The sequence below is a fragment of the Bos indicus genome, chromosome 15 (genome assembly GCF_029378745.1).
Source record: "Bos indicus isolate NIAB-ARS_2022 breed Sahiwal x Tharparkar chromosome 15, NIAB-ARS_B.indTharparkar_mat_pri_1.0, whole genome shotgun sequence".
Classification (NCBI taxonomy): domain Eukaryota; kingdom Metazoa; phylum Chordata; class Mammalia; order Artiodactyla; family Bovidae; genus Bos; species Bos indicus.
This window is the reverse complement of record NC_091774.1, coordinates 44433417-44456119: the sequence shown is the minus strand read 5'-3', so window position 1 is coordinate 44456119 and position 22703 is coordinate 44433417. Positions and strand designations below refer to the sequence as shown.

The 22703-nt window shown below is 38.6% G+C and overlaps 1 protein-coding gene across 7 annotated transcripts in view; it reads right to left on the bottom strand.

Moving 5' to 3' along the window:
- Window positions 1-22703, bottom strand: part of STK33 (serine/threonine kinase 33) — a 208289-nt gene that overhangs the window by 96531 nt on the left and 89055 nt on the right. For all 7 annotated transcript variants that reach the window (XM_019975807.2, XM_019975806.2, XM_070803714.1 and 4 more), the window contains 3 exons: window positions 6942-7336; window positions 5740-5853; window positions 2926-3039 (listed from right to left, as the gene is read on the bottom strand). In XM_019975807.2, the coding sequence (XP_019831366.2) occupies window positions 2926-3039; window positions 5740-5853; window positions 6942-7166 (453 nt within the window). In that variant the 5' untranslated portion in view covers window positions 7167-7336. The remainder of the gene's footprint in view (window positions 1-2925; window positions 3040-5739; window positions 5854-6941; window positions 7337-22703) is intronic.

The following is a 22703-nucleotide window of genomic DNA, read 5'->3' as shown; positions in this document are numbered from 1 at the left end:
CAAAAATGACAGAATGATCTCTGTTCGTTTCCAAGGCAAACCATTCAATATCACGGTAATCCAAGTCTATGCCCTGACCAGTAACGCTGAAGTTGAATGATTCTATGAAGACCTTTTTAGAACTAACACCCAAAAAAGATGTCCCTTTCCTTATAGGGGACTGGAATGCAAAAGCAGGAAATCAAGAAACACCTGTAGTAACAGGCAAATTTGGCCTTGGAGTACAGAATGAAGCAGAGCAAAGGTTAATAGAGTTTTGCCAAGAGAACACACTAGTCATAGCAAACACCCTCTTCCAACAACACAAGAGAAGACTCTACACCTGGACATCACCAGATGGTCAATACCGAAATCAGATTGATTATAGTCTTTGCAGCCAAAGATGGAGAAGCTCTCTACAGTCAGCAAAAACAAGACTGGGAGCTGACTGGGGCTCAGATCATGAACTCCTTATTGCCAAATTCAGACTTCAATTCAAGCAAGTAGGGAAAACCACTAGACCATTCAGGTATGACCTAAATCAAATCCCTTACAATTATACAGTGGAAGTGAGAAATAGACTCAAGGATTAGAACTGATAGTGCCTGAAGAACTATGGACAGAGGTTCATGACATTGTACAGGAGGCAGGGATGAAGACCATCCGCATGGAAAAGAAATGCAAAAAAGCAAAATGGCTGTCTGAGTAGGCCTTACAAATGGCTGTGAAAAGAAGAGAAGTGAAAAGCAACGGAGAAAAGGAAAGATATAAGCATCTGAATGCAGAGTTCCAAAGAATAGCAAGGAGAGATAAGAAAGCTTTCCTCAGTGATCAGTGCAAAGAAATGAGAAGAAAACAACAGAATGGGAAAGACTAGAGATCTCTTCAAGAAAATCAGAGATACCAAGGGAACATTTCATGCAAAGATGGGCTCAATAAAGGACAGAAATGGTATGGACCTAACAGAACCAGAAGATATTAGGAAGAGGTGGCAAGAACACACAGAAGAACTACACAAAAAAGATCTTCATGACCCAGATAATCACGATGGTGTGATCACTGACCTAGAGCCAGACATCCTGGAATGTGAAGTCAAGTGGGTCTTAGGAAGCATCACTATGAACAAAGCTAGTGGAGGTAATGGAATTCCAGCTGAGCTACTTCAAATCCAAAAAGATGATGCTGTGAAAATGCTGCACTCAATATGCCAGCAAATATGGAAAATGCAGCAGTGGCCACAAGACTGGAAAATGTCAGTTTTCATTCCAATCCCAAAGAAAGGCAATGCCAAAGAACATTCAAACTACCACACAATTACACTCATCTCACAGGCTAGCAAACTAATGCTCAAAATTCTCCATGCAAGGCTTCAGCAGTACGTGAACTGTGAACTTCCAGATGTTCAAGCTGGATTTAGAAAAGACAGAGGAACCACAGATCAAATTGCCAACATCTATTGGATCATCGAAAAGGCAAGAGAGTTCCAGGAAATCATCTATTTCTGCTTTATTGACTATGCCAAAGCCTTTGACTGTGTGGATCACAACAAACTGTGGAAAATTCTGAAAGAGATGGGAATACCAGACCACCTGACCTGCCTCTTGAGAAATCTTTACACAGGCCAGGAAGCAACAGTTAGAACTAGACATGGAACAACAGACTGGTTCCAAATAGGGAAAGGAGTACATCGAGGCTGAGTATTGTCACCTGCTTATTTAACTTATAGGCAGAGTACATCATGCAAAATGCCGGGCTGGGTAAAGCACATGCTAGAATCAAGATTGCCAGGAGAAATATCAATAACCTCAGATATGCAGATGAAGCCACCCTTATGGCAGAAAGTGAAGAACTAAAGAGCCTCTTGATGAAAGTGAAAGAGAAGAGTGAAAACGTTGGCTTAAAATTCAACACTCAGAAACTATGATCATGGCATCTGGTCCCATCACTTCATGGCACATAGGTGGGGAAACAATGGAAACAGTGACAGACTTTATTTTTCAGGGCTCCAAAATCACAGCAGATGGTGACTGAAACCATGAAATTAAAAGACTCTTGCTCCTTGGAAGGAAAGTTATGACCAACCTAGACAGCATATTAAAAAGCAGACACATTACTTTGCCAACAAAGGTCCATCTAGTCAAAGCTATGGTTTTTCCAGTAGTCATGTATGCATGTGAGAGTTGGAGTATAGAGAAAGCTGAGTGCCGAAGAATTGATGCTTTTGAACTGTGGTGTTGGAGGAGACTCTTGAGAGTCCCTTGGACTGTATGGCATATCCAACCAGTCCATCCTAAAGGAAATCAGTCCTGAATATTCATTGGAAGGACTGATGCTGAAGCTGAAACTCCAATACTTTGGCTACCTGATACCAAGAGCTGACTCATTTGAAAATACCCTGATGCTGGGAAAGATTGAAGGCGGGAGAAAGGGACAACAGAGGATGAGATGGTTGGATGGTATCACCTACTCAATGGACATGAGTTTGAGTATACTCCAGGAGTTGGTGACGGACAGGGAGGTATGGCATGCTGCAAGCAGCCCATGTGGTCGCAAAGAGTCGGATATGACTGAGTGACTGAACTGAACTGAAGCCTTTCCCTTCTACAAGGGATCTCCCCAATCGAACCCTGGTCTCCCGCATTGCAGGCAGATTCTTTACAAGCTGAGCCACAGGGAAGCCCAGGAATATTGGAATGAGTGGCCTATCCCTTCTCCAGAAGATCTTCCCAACCCAGGAATTGAACGGGGGTCTCCTGCATTGCAGGTGGATTCTTTACCAACTGAGCTATGAGGGAAGCCCAGAAGGCTAGAGAAATACCCACATTTCTCCAGGGCAACAGCCCAGGGTCTGTCCCTAAGGGTCAGATGTATTCGTGTGAAAAATTGTACTACCTACCCGACCTTGCAGTAGAACTGCACCCTCAGTATGATGCTAAGAAGCCTTACCTTTTCTTTGTTCACTTTTTTAATTGCCCACTTAGTTTCTCTTTCCTTGTCTATGGCTTCAATGACCATTCCAAAGCTCCCTTGTCCCAATATTCTTCCAAAGGTATAGATTTCCTAGATTAAAAAATAAGAGTTCTTTTGTCTTTCTCTGCCATTCATCAGGTATGACAAATGAACATATAATACTGACAGGCATCCACCCAAGGGAAGAGTGACTCTGCTCCAGGGTAAAATCAAATAGAAGGCACTGACACCACATATTTACTTCAGTATTAATAAACACATCTTAATTAAGCGAAAATAAGTTTTGATGAGTCTTATTAAATATCCTTTGGAGAAAAACCATAAAAATCCTAATGAGGAAATGTGAAAAACTTCAAATATATAAAAAATGAAACTCTCATAAACTATATTAAAGAAATGTCTTCACAAGAAAAAGAATGGAGTATTAATACATGTATACAAATATATTGATATATACTGTATATTTGTATAAAATAAGTTGTCCAAAAAATTATTGCCAAACTCTGAGAACTATACTATAAAATCAACACATATTAACCATTAGACAACTGCTTTCCTGTTCACCAGGTAACCTTTCTCTTCATTGTTTCTACTAAATAATCATTTTTGTTGTTTTATTTCTTTTTGTTTTAGGAAAGGGATTATATAAATCTTTTTTCATATTTAAAGTTTTTAATATAAATAAGCATTTAGAAAAAAATTAAAACCATCCATAGTAACATTATCCAAACCAAGGATCCTTCTGTTTATTACTTCACTCCTGCTTACAAAGACAGAATGCACTGGTCTTGACAATACCAGCATTCCATTTCACATTGTAAAATAACAAGCAGGTAACTCATTTACACTTTCAGTTCTTGTGAATTTGGTTGGAGAGAGTCAGTCTCCCTGATCTAAATCAACTGCAGGTCACTAACAAGAGTTTCTAGACCCATCATGCCCAGAGATTAGAACAGGAGAGAACCCCTGAGCTAATGTCACTGGGGGAAGTCTCTCTTGGAGACTTCTTAGAGCCTGCCTTAGAGATGCCAGGTTCCCCTGTGTGACCACTCTCATCTGCACCCTGCAACAGATAAACTACTGCTGGACTTCATATTTTCTCCTGCTTACATTCCTTTCTGACTTTTGTAAATGAAGATGGAGTATCCAACTAATTACTTACCTACTTCACAAAGGGCTTTTCTGCCTAACTCTGCACCATGGTGATTGTTCTTTTGACTTTTTTCAACATGTATGCATTGGTCCTCAAACTCTATTGTTACTCTCTTGCTTACAAATATTTGGACTCATTTTTTTCCTTCCAAGATGGTCTAGAAACACCTTATAAAGGTATTTCTTTTTTATCCTTTAAAAAGCCTGCCTGAAACCTTGCAGGCAAAATATTCATGCTTAGTGCATGAGGAAAAAGGAGAAGGAAGAAACGAAAGGGAGGAGAGAGAAGAAGAGAGGAAGCAAGGAGTGGAAAAAGACACAGGGCGAGAAGGGAAGACACAGAAAGGGAAAGAAAAAAGAAGAAAAGAAAAACGTTCAGCTTCAACATGCAGATTTTTCTTAGCTATCTTCTTGTGATACATACTTTGGGGGCTACAAAGATGAATAAAACATAATTCCTGTTTTCTTATCATTTGTCTCATGCCTGGCTCAATGGACATGAATTTGAACAAACTCTGGAAGATAGTGGAAGACAGAGACTGGCATGCTGCAGTCCAGCAGAATCAGACAGGACTTAGTGACTGCACAACAGCAACATCATTTGTAACTCAAGAGATACAATTTTTACTTAAGTCATACAGTCTTAAGTTAAAAGAAAAAATACAAAATGACATTGGGGCCAGAGACCAGAGCTAAAATTCTGGGAACATAAGGGAAAATGGCATGAAAAAGATGGCTCCTGAGAAGCATGTGGGAGAACAAAGGCAAAGAAAAGAAGGAAAATTGAGAATTTTTTCCATAATCCAATAAAGGAATGAATGAGTGAGCTGATAAATGAATACATTTTTCTTTTACAAAATCTCTTATGACTAAATTTAAAACAGTAAATTTGTGGATTTTTTTTTTTAATGCAGGTCTTTTGTAAGATTTTGTAAGACTTAACAAAATCTTTAACAGGGGAAGATTTAAGCTTTCAGGTCAGAATTTCTTAGCAAGTTTTTCTGATCACTTCAAGTAAATTGCTAAATATTTTTTAAAACAATTGTTCAAAGTAATTTAATATCAATGGAATTTTCCTCTTGTAGTTGTTCCTATTGTAGTTCCTTCAATCTAGCATTAAAGGAACACATTTTAATTTCTAAGATGGTATTAAATTTAAGTCATATTTGCATATAAGAACTAGAATCCTGGGAAGAATAACATTGGTATTCACTCAATCACAAGCTGAAGAAAAATGGGCAAGTCCACAAGGGAAATTTTGGCCTCCCTACTGGTCATCAAAGAAGTGAACAGCCAAACCATCTAAGTTATCTGGTCTCTCTCTTTCTCTCAAATAGGTCTATATAAAGATTTCACAACTGCCCTCAGCAACCGGCAAGACTTGGAGACCAAATGCTCTCATTTTATCTAATAAATGTCCTCCACTTAATTATGCAAGTCAAGTTACATCTCTATGAACAGAAAAAATAATTAGTTCACATTTTCTTTAGTAAAGACTTCAACAATCTTAAAAATGGTTAAGTTTCTTCTTTTCTTTTCTTTCCTTCGAGACTTACTTTTTAAATCACCTTTGTCATGAACATTGACTTAAAAGAAATCTGAAAAATTTCTAGTAGCTTCAGTTTGCCCTCTATATACCTGAATAGCAGCTCCATTGTCCATCCTTATGTGAGGAACTTTTCCTTCTGTGAAGTTGCCCCGACCCCACTGTTGTTGAGATGGTTTTCTCTCTATATTTGAAGATTTTGAGGGCTTGAACCAAAAAGAAATTTTAATATTAACATTAAGATATAATATACTTGTTGACAAAGTAAGAATGCTAATTTAGATAATCTGAAAAATTTTAATATGTGTCAAGATATTTATTGTATACAAGATAGTTTATGACCTTTTTCAAATTCAAAGCCCTATATAATTCATTCACTCATTCGGCTAAAACAAGCCTTAAGAAGTTATTCAATCTAATCTCCTGAATCCAGGCAATTCTACATGATGATCTGCACAGAAGATAAATCAGGACTTAAAATCTTTAAAATCACAAGAGAAGGCAACTTCACAGTTTTCTCAATCACTCTTGTTTCAAGACATAACAATCATCTCAAATAGGTTATACACAAGAAATTACTGACCAGACATTCACAAAATATGCTTTGAATGAAAATAACATAGAAACAATTCACTCAGAGACATCTATATGGCAGTAACTATACCATAATACAATTCAGAAATAACAGTTTAGAATGAAAACTTCGAAAAGGTATAAATTTGAGGACTGACAACCTAACTTTTCTTAAACTTACTGCTCTCTGTCTCTAAATTTATGCTCTATCAATGACAATCTTCCAGAGTGCCTCTTCTCTATAAAGACAAACATACCCAAACCAGTCCAACTGGGTATTCACAGATTGTAACTAAGGCAAATCAGTTCTGTAAGGTATATCTGATAGTCCATCTAGATAACCAGGAACTGTCCACCCTGTATTTAACCATCATAAATCTCATTCTGCATCAGTTGAAGAAAATGCCCCCAAATTCAGGTTTAATTCAATTTGAAAACCAATCAATTTCCATATAAACCACTTTTTAAATAAAAGCTTGAATAACATTCCAAATTATTTATAATCCTGGGAAATTATTAATTTGGGGCAGTGGTTGGTTAACAGAATGAAAGAAATTATCAACCGATTTTTCTTACCTCTTCTGTAAGAAAGAAATTTACCTTAATAGTAAAGAAGGTAATGAATTAGCTGACAAGGGTCCATGAATAAGGATGAATGTAGGGATGGGATTAGGGAATGGGACATCAACTTGTGTTGGGATGTAGAATCTTTAATATTTACCGAATCTTTTCCAGAGGTAACATCTTTGCTGGCTCCTTTTTCTTTTCTTTTTTCTGGTGAGACTATAAATTCTGAGCTACCTGTGCTTGATGTCTGTGACATTTCCACCACTGACATTGGAGAAAGCTTTGTTTTACAAGAACATATACAGAGTGCATTTTTCTGAGAAGCAGATGAGCAGTGGGGGCACTTTGTGGATTTTTTACCACAGCTGCTATCAGCCATTTGCTTAACTGTGCAACAAAAGCAACTTTATTAAAAGAAAGATGTTTCCACTGTTTGAGGAAAAGAACCAGACCAAAAAGGAAAAGGTAGGCTGATGGTGAAAACTCTAACTTCCAAGTGGTGAGGTCCTTAGGTTAATGATGCACTCGACTTCCAGTCACACATGAGAGCTGCAGGAAGAAAAGAAATCTCCATTTAGAAAATTCTTTCTTATCCTATCACTCTCCTAGAAATCAAAGACAAACTAGCAACTGGCACCAAAAGCATCCTGCCTATACGTGAAAAGTTAATATTTACAACAAAATTAGAATACATTTCTACAAACCAATACATTCTCATCTTCCAGAATTGACTCCTTGAACTCCAGACATTTATTTAACAGCCCAAAGAATCACCCTCTGAACTGCTAAAAAGTGTGGTCTAAGGAAATTTGGTGGGTTGATACAAATTTTTTAAAATAAAGTAGAATAAAATAGATAAATATATGAGAGCATTTTGCATAGCTCCTTGGTAAGGTTTGTGAAACTTTAAAAAAAATTACATAGTTATGAATGTATAGAACATGTGTATGTGTGTACACTTGGTCACAATATAAAATGCATTTCATAAGGTAGGTTGTGGTAAATAAAAAAGGCTTTAAAATACTTGTATAAAACATACATTACTGTGGTTTCAAAAGTAATGAGCCTCTGTCTACATATTATCAGAGTAAATCCATGCTGTTGTGTGCTCAGTCGCTAAGTCATGTCTGACTCTTTACACCCCATGTACTACACAGCCCACAGGCTTCTCTGTCCATGGGATTTCCCAGGCAAGAATACTGGAGTGGGTTGCCATTTCCTCTTCCAGGGGATCTTCTCAACCCAGGGATTGAGAACCTGTGTCTTCTTCATTGATAGGCAGATTCTTTACCACTGAGTCACCTGGAATGCCCCAAATCCATACTATACACTTCACAAAGGAGTAGATAATTTGATTCTATAAAGCTATCTAGTGCTAAAAGTTCAAAGGCAATATCAGAAGTATCCTTATTTTTACTCTCAAATAGAAAAATAGGAACTAGTGTGTGGTACTTTTCCCTGAGTGAACGGGTATGCCCATCATTCTACCTAACCAGTTCCTGCAGCTATATGTATAGTGGCAAGTTGGAAATATGTGGGTTTAGGAATGAGAGAGGATGTGTTCTGCAGCACATGAAAAAGAAACTGAGAAACTTCCAGAAGTAACTGGGAGTACATCATCATGGTTCTCTGCCATCCTACTTCAGATATTACTTGAAAGTATATTTTGAAATCATAGATTGATAAGGCTGGGGATATATAGAATATACCTTTGTTCTTTGAACTGGAATAAACTTGACCATAATAGGAGCTAGATATCTTTATTTCATTAAAGAAATACATTTCTAGCTTCAGTTATCTAAGACTGGTTTTCTAATCAGAAATAAGGGTTGACTTTGATCAAATCTTTACCTATCGTGATTACCATATTTTTCTTATTTGATTTTTTGGTATGTTTTATGGTATTAAAAGCTTTCTTAATATTAAAGCACTCTTGTATTTTGGGTATGAACCCTACATGATCATGATGGATGATTCTTTCAATGTGCTGAAAAATTGAAATGTTTGTATTCTGACTTTTCACAGTTATATTCATAAGCTAAACTGGTCTCTAATTTTCCTTTTCACTCATCTTTATCAGGTTTTGATACAAGATTCTGGCAGTTTTATAAAATAAATTGGCTATCTTTCCATCTCACGATGCTTTGTAATAGTCTGTATAGCATGGGAATCTATAGGAAAATCTTCCAGGCCCAAAGGATTTTGTGAAAGATATTGCTAGTAGTTTATCCAATATTTATTCCCCCACTCTTCCTTATTAACAAAACCCTGATTCTGTCTGGGATAGCAATATCCTAATTAAAATCCTCCATTTCTGCATATCCCTTGCAGTTGACTTATGGCCATGAACCTTACAGAATGCAAGCAAAGTTGTACTTAAGGAAAAACTTTTATTCTGAAAACTTTATTAAAAACAGAAAAAGAAAGGACAAAAAGTATACTACATGAGCAGTCAAATCAAAGAAAGAGAAAAACATGATTAAGAAACAAAATTTAAGATGAACAGAAATGAAAAAGAAATGTAGGTTCTGTTGAATTTTGCCTATAAGGCTCCAAATAAACTGAACCTTCACTCCCTCTCAGATTTCTCTCTCCATTCTCTCCCTTGCTCTAAACACACTGGTCTCCTTGCTGTTCCTTGCGTATGCCAAGCACAGTGCCTTCTCGTGGCTTTGGCCCTTGTTTCCTAGGCTAGGATGCGCCTTCCTCAGACATTTGCAAGGCTTGCTCCCTCACTTCATGGTGATTTCTGCTCATCTGAGAGACCTCTTCTAACCATCTCATCTGAAACAGCAGGCCATTCATTCTGTCCCCTTACTTTGCTTTATTTTTGTTCACAGCATTTATCATTTCACTTCGGAAGTTCTATATCAGAGTTCCTTCCTACTTTTAGGGAACAGATGATTTCCATATATGTAAATTGTTTCATGAGGCTTCCTCGAAGGCTCAGAGGGTAAAGAATCTGCCTGCGGTGCAGGAGACACATGGTTAGATTCCTGGGTCTGGAAGATCCCCGGAGAAAGAAATGGCAACCTACTTCAGTATTCTTGCCTAAAAATTCCCATGGACAGAGGAGGCTGGCAGGCTACAGTCCAATGAGTCACAAAGGGTAGGACACAACTAAGGGACTAAGTACACAAATTGTTTCATAGCAATGAAAGCCATCCAATTCATTTCATTCAGTTAGAATAACCAAAATCAGATCATGGCAGTGATCTCAAAAAGGGAGGAGCTCTTATACGCCAATCTTTTCTGTGAAGAGATGCAAAAATCCTAAATGGTGTGCCTGTATTTATCTTTATCCTAGTTTACAGCATATTCTAAGATTACTAGATAGAAATAAACAGACAGGTCAGCCCAATAAGTATGACCTTTCATCAAAGCAGTACAAAAAATCCTACCGATGTGATGAAAACCCATAGTGGTGAGCACTGGAAAAGATACATCAAGGGTATCCTTCAGACAGGCAGAGGGAAAAAAGAATGCAACTGATGCCAACACACACACACATTTTAACAAATGCTTGACCTTGTTTTCCAAGTATATGTAGCAAGACAAACAAAACTCAGGATGTACCTTTATGCACACTGAAAAATGATTTAACTTTAGGCCTTGGAAGAAAATGCTTTGCATTTCAGGTTAAATATATAAGCCTGTAACCATCAATGACTCAGAGCAGCAGAGTAGATCTGCAAATAACAGCCTTTCTGTTTAGAAAAAAAATAATGCTTTCTCTCTGCAGGTGTAGAAAAGTCCCATATCAGATATGTAAGGCATCATTTTATGCATGCATTAAGAATACTGATTTTATAGTACTTGTTATAAGAAACTGAAAGAAGTGTTCATAATGTAAAGGTTTATTTAAAATGTAGCTAAGTTCCTTCATTATAAACAGTACTCCTAAAAGCATTCTTACTAAATCCCTCAAGTTTTACTATATATATCCACAAACTTTCAAGAGAATCTTTAAATATTAAATTTCCCATTTCTAAGACAGTTTATTTTGTGGATTGAAAAATAGTTGTATTTTTCTTAGCTCAGTTCAGAAAGCATTTCCTTTCGTTTCTCCCTCAGTCTCTCAATGTCAAGTTATCATAGTATCACTGACACTGACATAGACTTCCAGGTACTTTCTCGCTCCACTTCTGACATATCCATTGCCCTAGAAGTATTTGGTAGCTATATTCAGAAAATATAAGAATTCCTGGAATTCACTGACAAGCTCCGTTTCTGCTTCCCAGCTTACCAACTATTACATTTGCCAAAGTAATGTTCTACTTTCTTACCCCAGCAAACGCTGAAACAATAGGTGGAATAGCTGTATGCAAAATTTCTTGAGAAGGATTGGATTTTGAATTTAATTTCTTTTTGGCTGGCTGAATTCTAATTATTTTAACTTAAAAACCAAAATAGAACAAACATTTACTCACGTTTATTTCTTTCTCACTTATGAATTGATCTGAAAGATTTGTTAGTAAAATAAATCTACTGTCCAGTGGGCCAAATGATGTCATTCATATTTTAGGGGCATAAAATGAATCAGGTATTGCAAACCTAGCGTATCTTTATGTAAATACAAAGATGAATAGCTCTTCTTACGTAGAACCATGGAATTACATGTAAACAGGACTTTGGCTAGAAAAACATATTAGGAAACCAAAGAAACTTCTAACATAATAGTTTCTTTGTGTCTCCAAAGACTGGACGTGCATGGGTATTAAACATAATGTAAATAAATACAATAAGGTCAAATAATGTCAGTGTTTAACAAACGTGAGCTTTCCTTTGGCTAAAGATTCTCATTTTATTTTCAAGAGTAAAACAAGTCAATGGAACAACTCTGATATGGAAACTCTCTGAGTTTTTATTTCAGCATAAAAAGGTCTCTTAACACACTGGCCCTAGAAGATACACTTACAGTAATTTCCTCGAAAATGAACACAAGAATGGTTTTATGAGATATAACTAGCTACAATTTTCTTCCCCAAAAGCAATTTTTGGCTTTCTTTGCTAAGACTATGTCTACAAGGAACCTAACAGTCAAGACAATTCAGTAAAAAATGTGTCCTATTCAAGTGAAGAAAAAAACCTTATGGATTGTCTGACATTATGCAGACCAAGCGGAATGACTTGTATATTCACTTTTCAACTACTTGTTTTCATAACATGCTTACAGAACCTAAAGAGGCCCAAATGAGCTTTCTAGGTCATAGTGTTGTTAAATGAGACCTGCACTTGTTTACTATCTCCATTAAGGTCAGAATTAGGGAAATTGGTCTATGTTGTCTTATAAAAGGATTTATGGTATGTTTAGATTTTATTTTATTTCAGACATTTAAAAATTCTGACATTTAACACCTAACGTATGCTATCAGATTTTAAAATTTTAATTTGCATAATAATCCTCATTGATTAAACTATAATCCGGAGGGACAGTCTTAAATGTGGTCCCCATGTTGACAGTTTAAGAACAGAGATTTTACAAAGAAAGTATGGTTTAGAGAAACTGGAGAGATTCCCCCATCCCTGCCAATTCTTTCCTGATGTTTTTCTTGTTGTTATCCAGTGTCTTTTCTCCATGTACATTAAACCTAATCTGAAGTCAGGGACTTTTATGCCAGCACAGCTGATCCTGTAAATAATGGACACTCAATGAAAATCTGTGAGTGTTCATTTTGTGGGGGAAGAGCCATAATCACAAATCACTTAGGCAGAAAATAAGCAGGTGTATAGAAAAGTCATCAAGAAATGAGGGGGTCGTGTGGAGGAGGGAATGTCAGAGCTCTCTTCATAGGTCTGCAGAGGGAATTAGAGTTCTCTGTGACTCAAAACAGTGCAAGCCAATATCAACCTGATACAAAGGGCTTCCTAACATTCAGAACTGTCTAAGTTAACAGGAAAGACTACCTCTGTCACTACAAGTGTCCAAGTAGAGGTTGGAAGGTCACCTGTAAGTAATCATAGATGATATTTAAACATAAACTAGGATGTCATAGAAAAAGCAAGGGAATTCCAGAAAAATATCTACTTCCATTTCATTGACTAAACAAAAGCCTTTGACTGTGTGGATCACAACAAACTTGAACATTCTTACAGTGATGGGAATACCAGACCACCTTACCTGTCTCCTGAGAAACCTGAATGCAAGTCAAGGAGCAATAGTTAGAACTAGACATGGAACAACAGACTCGTTCAAAACTGGGAAAGGAGTACATCCAGGCTGTATATTTTCCCCCTGCTTGTTTATGTGTACTGAGTGTGCTAGGTATACCATGCAGAGTACACCACGCAAAATGCTGGGCTGGATGACACACAAGCTGGAATCAAGACTTCCAGGAGAAATATCAACAACCTCAGATATGCAGACAATACCACTCTAATGACAGAAAGTGAAGAGGAACTAAAGAGCCTTTTGATGAGGGTGAAAGAGGAGAGTGAAAAAGCTAGCTTAAAACTCAACATTCAAAAAACAAAGATCGTGGCATCCAGTCCCATCACTTCATGGCAAATAGAAGGGGGAAAAGTGGAGACAGTGACAGCTTTTATTTTCTTGGGCTCCAAAATCACTGCAGATGGTGACTGAGGTCATGAAATTAAAAGACGCTTGCTCTTTGGAAGAAAAGCTATGACAAACCTAGACAGCATATTAAAAAGCAGAGACATCACTTTGCCAACAAAGGTGTGTATAGTCAAAGCTACGGTTTTTCCGGTAGTCATGTACAGATGTGACAGTTGGACCATAAAGAAGCTGAGTGCCAAAGAATTGATGCTTTTGAACTGTAGTGCTGGAGAAGACTACTGACAGTCCCTTGGACAGCAAGTAGATCAAACCAGTCAATCCTAAAGGAAATCAACCCTGAATATTCATTGGAAGGAGTGATGCTAAAGCTGAAGTTCCAACACTTTGGCCATCTGATGCAAAGAGCAGACTCATTGGAAAAGACCCTGATGCTGGGAAAGATTTAAGGCAAAAGGAGAAGGGGGCAGCAGAGGATGAGATGGTTGGATGGCATCACCGACTCAATGGACTTGAGTTTGAGCAAACTCCAAGAGATAGTGAAGGACAGGGTAGCCTGGCGTGCTGTAGTCCACAGGGTTGCAGAGTTGGACACGACTCAGTAACTGAACAAACAGGCAACCTACTTCTTGTAGCCAGATGTTTGAAGGCAAGAAAACTCCAGTCTATAACAAAATACCAACAATTCCATGATCTCTGTTTTTAAGATTTTTTATAAGTAATGTTAATTTAATAAAACAAAGCAACAACAAAAATACTTCTCTTGACTGTGAAAACATCCAGGGCAGGAACTATATTCTATTCACCTTGTCATCTTATATTCAGTAAAGATCTCCATTATTAAATAAGGATTATTGATTGAAAACTATTCAGTGATCGATAGAAACAGTGTTTCTGAACTCACAAATATAATATGCAATGTAGGTGCCTCGAGTAAGAGAGCCAGTGCTTATCATGTAAAAAAATAATATACCTGAAGACACCTCCTGGCCAAAAAACTAACTGCCAACCCTCACTCTACCTTGAAGCTCTCATTCTAGAGCAAAACACCAAAACCCCAATACCAAGCCTGATCCCAATCCTATACTCTAAATTGCCATCTACTTCTGACAGTTTTCCTATCAGACAAGATGTTACAACTACACTCCCAAATTTATGAATCTTAAGGATACACAGACACAAGTATTTACTTCAATGATATACCATATTGTAAAACTCTAAGGGTTTCAGCTGACTAAGTCCAGTCTTCAACAACTATAAAGCTTTGTTATAGAGAGTGACAAAGTTGGCTTAAAGCTCAACATTCAAAAAACTAAGATCATGGCATCTGGTCCCATCACTTCATGGGAAATAGATGGGGAAACAGTGTCAGACTTTATTTTTTTGGGCTCCAAAATCACTGCAGATGGTGACTGCAGCCATGAAATGAAAAGACGCTTACTCCTTGGAAGGAAAGTTATGACCAACCTAGATAGCATATTCAAAAGCAGACACATTACTTTGCCAACAAAGGTCCGTCTAGTCAAGGCTATGGTTTTTCCAGTAGTCGTGTATGGATGTGAGAGTTGGACTATAAAGAAAGTTGAGCACCGAAGAAGTGATGCTTTTTTTTTTTTTTTTAATTCCTTTATTTCTCATGTGTTCCCCATCCTGAACCCTCCTCCCTCCTCCCTCCCCATACCATACCTCTGGGTCATCCCAGTGCACCAGCCCCAAGCATCCAGCATCATACATTGAACCTGGACTGGCATCTCATTTCATACATGACATTTCACATGTTTCAATGCCATTCTCCCAAATCTTCCCACCCTCTCCCTCTCCCACAGAGTCCATAAGCCTGTTCTATACATCAGTGTCTCTTTTGCTGCCTCGTATACAGGGTTATCGTTACCATCTTTCTAAATTCCATATATATGCGTTAGTATACTGTATTGGTGTTTTTCCTTCTGGCTTACTTCACTCTGTATAATAGGCTCCAGTTTCATCCACCTCATTAGAACTGATTCAAATGCTTTTGAACTGTGGTGTTGGAGAAGACTCTTGAGAGTCCCTTGGACTGCAAGGAGATCCAACCAGTCCATCTGAAAGGAGACCAGTCCTCAGTGTTCATTGGAACGACTGATGCTGAGGCTGAAACTCCAATACTTTGGCCACCTCATGTGAAGAATTGACTCACTGGAAAAGACCTTGATGCTGGGAGGGACTAGGGGCAGGAGGAGAAGGGGACAACAGAGGATGAGATGGCTGGATGGAATCACCAACTCGATGCACTTGAGTTTGGGTGAACCCCAGGAGTTGGTGATGGGCAGGGAGGCCTGGTGTGCTGTGATTCGTGGGGTCGCAAAGAGTTGGACACAACTCAGTGACTGGACTGAACTGAATAAACCCTATTATTACTCAGATCCTCATATTCAATTTTTAAAAATCACTACTTTTTGACCGATTGTTTAACTAGCAATAACTGGCTTGTGCTTCTTTCATATAAAACATGCACGTCATCAGTTCAGTTCAGTCACTCAGTCATGTCCGACTCTTTGCAACCCCATGGACTGCAGCACACCAGGCTTCCCTGTCCATCATCAACTCCCAGAGCTTGCTCAAACTCATGTCCATTGAGTCAGTGATGCCATCCAACCATCTCATCCTCTGTCGTCCCCTTCTCCTCCTGCCCCCAACCCCTCCCAGCATCAGGATCTTTTCAAATGACTCAACTCTTCACATGAGGTGGCCAAAGTATTGGAGTTTCAGCTTCAACATCAGTCCTTCCAATGAACATTCAGACTGATTTCCTTTAGGATGGACTGGTTCAATCTCCTTGTAGTTCAAGGGACTCTCAAGAGTCTTCTTCAACACCACAGTTCAAAAGCATCAATTCTTTGGTGCTCAGCTTTCTTTATAGTCCAACTCTCACATCCATACATGACTACCAGAAAAACCACAGTTTTGACTAGATGGACCTTTGTTAGCAAATTAATTTCTCTGGCTTTTTAGTATGCTATCTAGGTTGGTCATAACTTTTCTTCCAAGGAGCAAGTGTCTTTTGATTTCATGGCTGCAGTCACCATCCAGAGTGATCTTGAAGCCCTGAAAAATAAAGTCTGTTACTATTTCTATTGTTTCCCCATCTATCTGCCATGCCATCAGTTCAGTTCAGTTCAGTGCAGTCGCTCAGTCGTGTCTGACTCTTTGCAACCCCATGGATCGCAGCACGCCAGGCCTCCCTGTCCATCACCAACTCCCGGAGTTCCCTCAAACTCATGTCCAATGAGTCGGTGATGCCATCCAGCCATTTCATCCTCTGTTGTCCCCTTCTCCTCCTGCCCGCAATCCCGCCCAGCATTACAGTCTTTTCCAGTGAGTCAACTCTTTGCATGAGGTGGCCAAAGTAATGGATTTTCAGCTTTAGCATCATTCCTTCCAAAGAACACCCAGGACTGATCTCCATTAGAATGGACTGGTTGGATCTCCTTGCAGTCCAAGGGACTCTCAAGTGTCTTCTCCAACACCACAGTTCAAAAGCATCAATTCTTCATTGCTCAGCTTTCTTCACAGTACAACTCTCACATCCACACATGACCACTGGAAAAACCATAGCCTTGACTAGACAGACCTTTGTTGGCAAAGTAATGTCTCTGCTTTTGAATATACTATCTAGGTTGGTCATAACTTTCCTTCCAAGGAGTAAGCGTCTTTTAATTTCATGGCTGCAATCACCATCTGCAGTGATTTTGGGGCCCCCCAAAATAAAGTCTGACACTGTTTCCACTGTTTCCCCATCTATTTCCCATAAAGTGGTGGGACCAGATGCCATGATCTTCGTTTTCTGAATTTTGAGTTTTAAGCCAACTTTTTCACTCTCCTCTTTCACTTTCATCAAGAGCCATTTTAGTTCCTCTTCACTTTCTGCCATAAGGGTGGTGTCATTTGCATATCTGAGGTTATTGATATTTCTCCCGGCAATCTTGATTCCAGCTTCTGCTTCTTCCAGCCCAGCATTACTCATGATGTACTCTGCATAGAAGTTAAATAAGCAGGGTGACAATATACAGCCTTCACGTGCTCCTTTTCCTATTTGGAACCAGTCTGTTGTTCCATGTCCAGTTCTAACTGTTGCTTCCTGACCTGCATATAGATTTCTCAAGAGGCAGGCCAGGTGGTCTGATATTCCCATCTCTTTCAGCATTTTCCACAGTTTATTGTGATCCACACAGTCAAAGGCTTTGGCATAGTCAATAAAGCAGAAATAGATGTTTTTCTGGAACTCTCTTGCTTTTTCCATGATCCAGCGGATGTTGGCAATTTGATCTCTGGTTCCTCTGCCTTTTCTAAAACCAGCTTGAACATCTGGAAATTCATGGCACACATACTGCTGAAGCCTGGCTTGGAGAATTTTGAGCATTACTTTACTAGCATGTGAGATGAGTGCAATTGTGCGGTAGTTTGAGCATTCTTTGGCATTGCCTTTCTTTGGGACTGGTATCAAAACTGACCTTTTCCAGTGCTGTGGCCACTGCGGAGTTTTCCAAATTTGCTGGCATATTGAGTGCAGTACTTTCACAGCATAATCTTTCAGGATTTGAAATAGCTCAACTGGAATTCCATCACCTCCACTATCTTTGTTCGTAGTGATGCTTTCTAAGGCCCACTTGACTTCACATTCTAGGATGTCTGACTCTAGGTGAGTGATCATACTATCATGATTATCTTGGTCGTGAAGATCTTTTCTGTACAGTTCTTCTGTGTATTCCTGACACCTCTTCTTAATATCTTCTGCTTCTGTTAGGTCCATACCATTTCTGTCCTTTATCAAGCCCATCTTTGCATGAAATGTACCCTTGGTATTTCTAATTTTCTTGAAGAGATCTCTAGTCTTTCCCATTCTGTTGTTTTCCTCTATTTCTTTGCACTGATTGCCGAGGAAGGCTTTCTTATCTTCCCTTGCTATTATTTGGAACTCTGCATTCAGATGCTTATATCTTTCCTTTTCTCCTTTGTTTTCACTTCTCTTCTTTTCACAGTTATTTGTAAGGCCTCCTCAGACAGCCATTTTGCTTTTTTGCATTTCTTTTCCATGCGGATGGTGTTGATCCCTGTCTACTGTACAATGTCATGAACCTCTATCCATAGTTCATCAGGCACTCTATCTATCAGATCTAGCCCCTTAAATCTATTTCTCACTTCCACTGTATAATCATAAGGGATTTTATTTAGGTCATACACCTGAATGGTCTAGTGGTTTTCCCTACTTTCTTCAATTTAAGTCTGAATTTGGCAATAAGGAGTTCATGATCTGAGCCATAGTCAGCTCCTGGTCTTGTTTTTGCTGACTGTATAGAGCTTCTCCATCTTTGGCTGCAAAGAATATAATCAATCTGATTTTGATGTTGACCATCGGGTGATGTCCATGTGTAGAATCTTCTCTTGTGTTGTTGAAAGAGGATGTTTGCTATGACCAGTGCATTCTCTTGGCAAAACTCTATCAGCCTCTGCTCTGCTTCATTCCGTATTCCAAGGCCAAATTTGCCTGTTACTCCAGGTGTTTCTTGACTTCCTACTTTTGCATTCCAGTCCCCTTTAATGAAAAGGACATCTTTTTTGGGTGTTAGTTCTAAAAGGTCTTGTAGGTCTTCATAGAACCGTTCAACTTTAGCTTCTTCAGCATTACTGGTTGGGGCATAGGCTTGGATTACTGTGATATTGAATGGTTTGCCTTGGAAACGAACAGAGATCATTCTGTCATTTTTGAGGTTGCATCCAAGTACTGCATTTTGGACTCTTTTGTTGACCATGATGGCTACTGTCATAGATGAAACCAAAAAAATTCATGTGATATATATGTTGACTTTCTCAGGCTCCCTAGCCAAATCACCTCAAGTAAGGATACTTATTTTCGAGAAGAGACTGTTCTCTTCACTTCTAATGATGAGTCATTTATCTGCAGCACACAAACCCCAGACTTAGCCAGAACAAAAGCATTTAGAATGTTATATCTTGGTCATCAATGTGGCACGGCTGTTAATTTCAACAAAATAGCAAAGACAGGGGAAATAAGACCTAAAAGGCACTTACTGTTAAGGGTTCTGTAAGCCTAGCCAAGAAGAGTCTTCAGGGAGCAGTAATGAGTTAAGCAGTGAGCAAGAGAGGTCAAAGCAGGAGAACAGAACAACATAGAAGCCAGTCACCTAACCACGTATGCATGTATCCAGCGAACATTTTCTGAATACCTGTTATATACCAAGGATTGTTCTGGGCACAGGGAATAAAGAGATTATCACAGCATGGGCCTTAGTGATAATGATTATGATAAAGATAATGATCAGTATAGGCTTCCCAGGTGGCACAGTGGCAAAGAATCAGCCTGCTAACACAGGAGCCACAAGAAATGCAGGTTCAATCCCCAGGTCAGGAAGATCCCCTGGAGTAAGAACCCACCCCAGTATTCTTGCCTGGAAAATTCCATGGACAGAGGAGACTGGCAGGCTACAGTTCATGTGGTTGCAAAGAGTCGGACATGATTGAGCAGCTGAGCATACACACATACAATCATCAGTATATAAAAAGTACAAAAGTAATATAAAAGAGGGAGTTACCAGGGAAGTAATGTAATCAAGTGGGAAACAAAATTTAGAATGATAGAGATCAGGATTCAAATTTCACCTCTACTACTTACTAGCTCTGTACATATGGGGATATGTAAAGAGGAGCTAATAGTAGTAACTCTCTTACATGATTATCGTGACAACTAACTAAATAACATTTGTACAGTGCCTATTAAACATTAAAAAATCTAAGATCATTGCATCTGGTCCCATCACATGGCAAATAGAAGGGGATAAAAGTGGAAGCAGTGACAGATCTTATTTTCTTGGGCTTCAAAATCACTGCAGCCATGAAATTAAAAGATGCTTGCTCCTTGGAAGAAGAGCTATGGACAAACCTAGAAGCATTATTAATAAGCAAAGACATCACTTTGCCAACAAAGATCCATCTAGTCAAAGCTATGATTTTTCCAGTAGTCATGTACAGATGCGAGTTGGACCATAAAGAAGGCTGAGTGCCAAAGAATTGATACTTTCAAATTGTGGTCCTAGGGAAGATTCGTAAGAGTCCCCTGGACTGTAAGGAGATCAAAGCATTCAACCCTAAAGGAAATCAACCCTGAATATTCATTGGAAGGACTGAAGCTGAAGCTCCAATGCTTTGGCCACCAAATACAAAGAGCCAACTCACTGGAAAAGACCCTGATGCTGGGGAAGATTGGTGGCAAAAGAAGTGGACCACAGAGGATGAGATGGTTAGATAGCATCACTGACTCAATGAACACGAGTTTGAGCAAACTCGGGAGATACTGAAGTACAGAGAAGCCTGGTGTGCTATAGTCCATGGGGTCTCAAAGAGTCAGACGTGACTTAGCAACTGAGCGACAACAAACAACATGAAAAGGGATGTATAGCTTTGTATTAACAGTAGAGTCCGACCTCGGGGAACATGATGGCTCCACCTCTATTCCTCTTTCTCAAGATTATTTTGGCTACTTGGGGTCTTCTGTCCTTCCATACAAATTTTTTAATTATTTGTGTAGTTCTGTGAAAAATGTATTTTAATAGAGATCGCACTGGACTTCTAGATTGCCTTGGGTAGTATGCTCATCTTATCAATATTAATTCTTCCAGTCTACGAGCATCTTAACAATATTAATTCTTCCAGTCTTTGAGTATTTCTTTCACTGCGTCATCTTCAATTTTTTTCATCAAAGTGTCTCACAGTTTCCCAAGTACAGGTCTTTTACCTCTTTAGATAGGCTGATTCCTAGGCATTTTATTATTTTTAATATGATGGCAAATTACACTTCTTCCCTAAATCCTCTGATAGTTTGTTGTTAATATATAGAAACTCAACAGATTTCTATATATTAATTTTGGGTCCTGCAACTTTACCAAATTCATTGATGACCTCTAGTAGTTTTTTTGTGGCATCTTTAGGGTTTTCTGTGTAATATCATGTTATCTGCAAACAGTGACTGTTTTCTTCTTTCTTTCCAATTTGGATTCCTTTTATTTCTTGTTCTTGTCTGACTGCTATGACTAGCACTTCCAATGCTATGTTGAATAAAAGTGGCGACAGTAGGCATATTTGTCTTCCTGACCTTACAGGAAATTCTCTCAGGTATTCACCATTCAGTATGATGGTAAGTTTAATTAATTTTGGCCTTTATTATCTTGAAGTACGTTCCCTCTACACCCACTTTCTGGAGAGTTTTTAATCACAAATAAATGTTGAATTTTGTCAAAAGTTTTTTGCATCTATTAAACTAAGTCTTAAAGACTTAGGATGAACTGGAGAATTGCAATGAGTTGGAGTTCACTTGGTGAACAAGTCAAGGAAAGGCTTTCTAGACAGTGACACCTGCACACGCAAGGGCCCAAAACCTATGGTTCAAGAGGAGTAGAAGAAAGTGTTTTCCATTTGAAGACAAGAACAATGGGAGACAGAAAGTCAGGCCTGTGCTAAGATAAAAAGAGAGAAGAAGCACTTTCAGGAAATACCAGGTTTAACACGAGTATCCTCACTGAAGAATAGGGGCTCCACTAGGCACAAAAGACAGACGAGGTAGAGCGGAACATGAGGTCCTCACTCTGAGAGAGCTGCCAGAAAGAAAGGACTGCTGCAAACAGCTTTAAGTGAGCACTTCCCACCTTGACACAAATTAGCCACACCAGCTAGTGACACTAATTAGTGACTGCCAACACTAATTTCTCCAGCAACATTTTAAGCACAGTCATGGATGAGACAGAGGACTTCAATGTATGCTATAAAGTTCTAAAGTACGCAGAATAAGTCCTAGATAGTACAATTAACCCAAATTTACTGCCATATGAACAAATAAGAAGCTAGTGACAAATTCACTAGAGTCAATGTTTCAATGTGATAGAATATATGGTTTATTTCTAATTAACTCCAAAGTAACAAAAAATATCAAGGGAAACTTCCCAGTATGACTTCCACAATAGAATATTAAGTTATTTATTTTACAGACATATATATACATCCCTACTCCAAATTCAGCACTATTGCAAACAAAGCTACATCAGTCCCAGAAAATAGAACAGCAGCATTCTACCATCTGGGGTCTAAAGACCCCAAACTTCTGAACTATTTATGAGCATTATCAGGAAACAATGGGAACAGTGACAGACTTTATTTACTTGGGCTCCAAAATCACTGCAGATGGTGACTGCAGCCATGACATTAAAAGATGTTTGCTCCTTAAAAGAAAAGCTATGACAAACCTAGACAGCATATTAAAAAGCAAAGACATTACTTTGCTGACAAAGATCCATCTAGTCAAAGCTATGATTTTTCCAGTAGTCATGTATGGATGTAAGAGTTGGACCATAA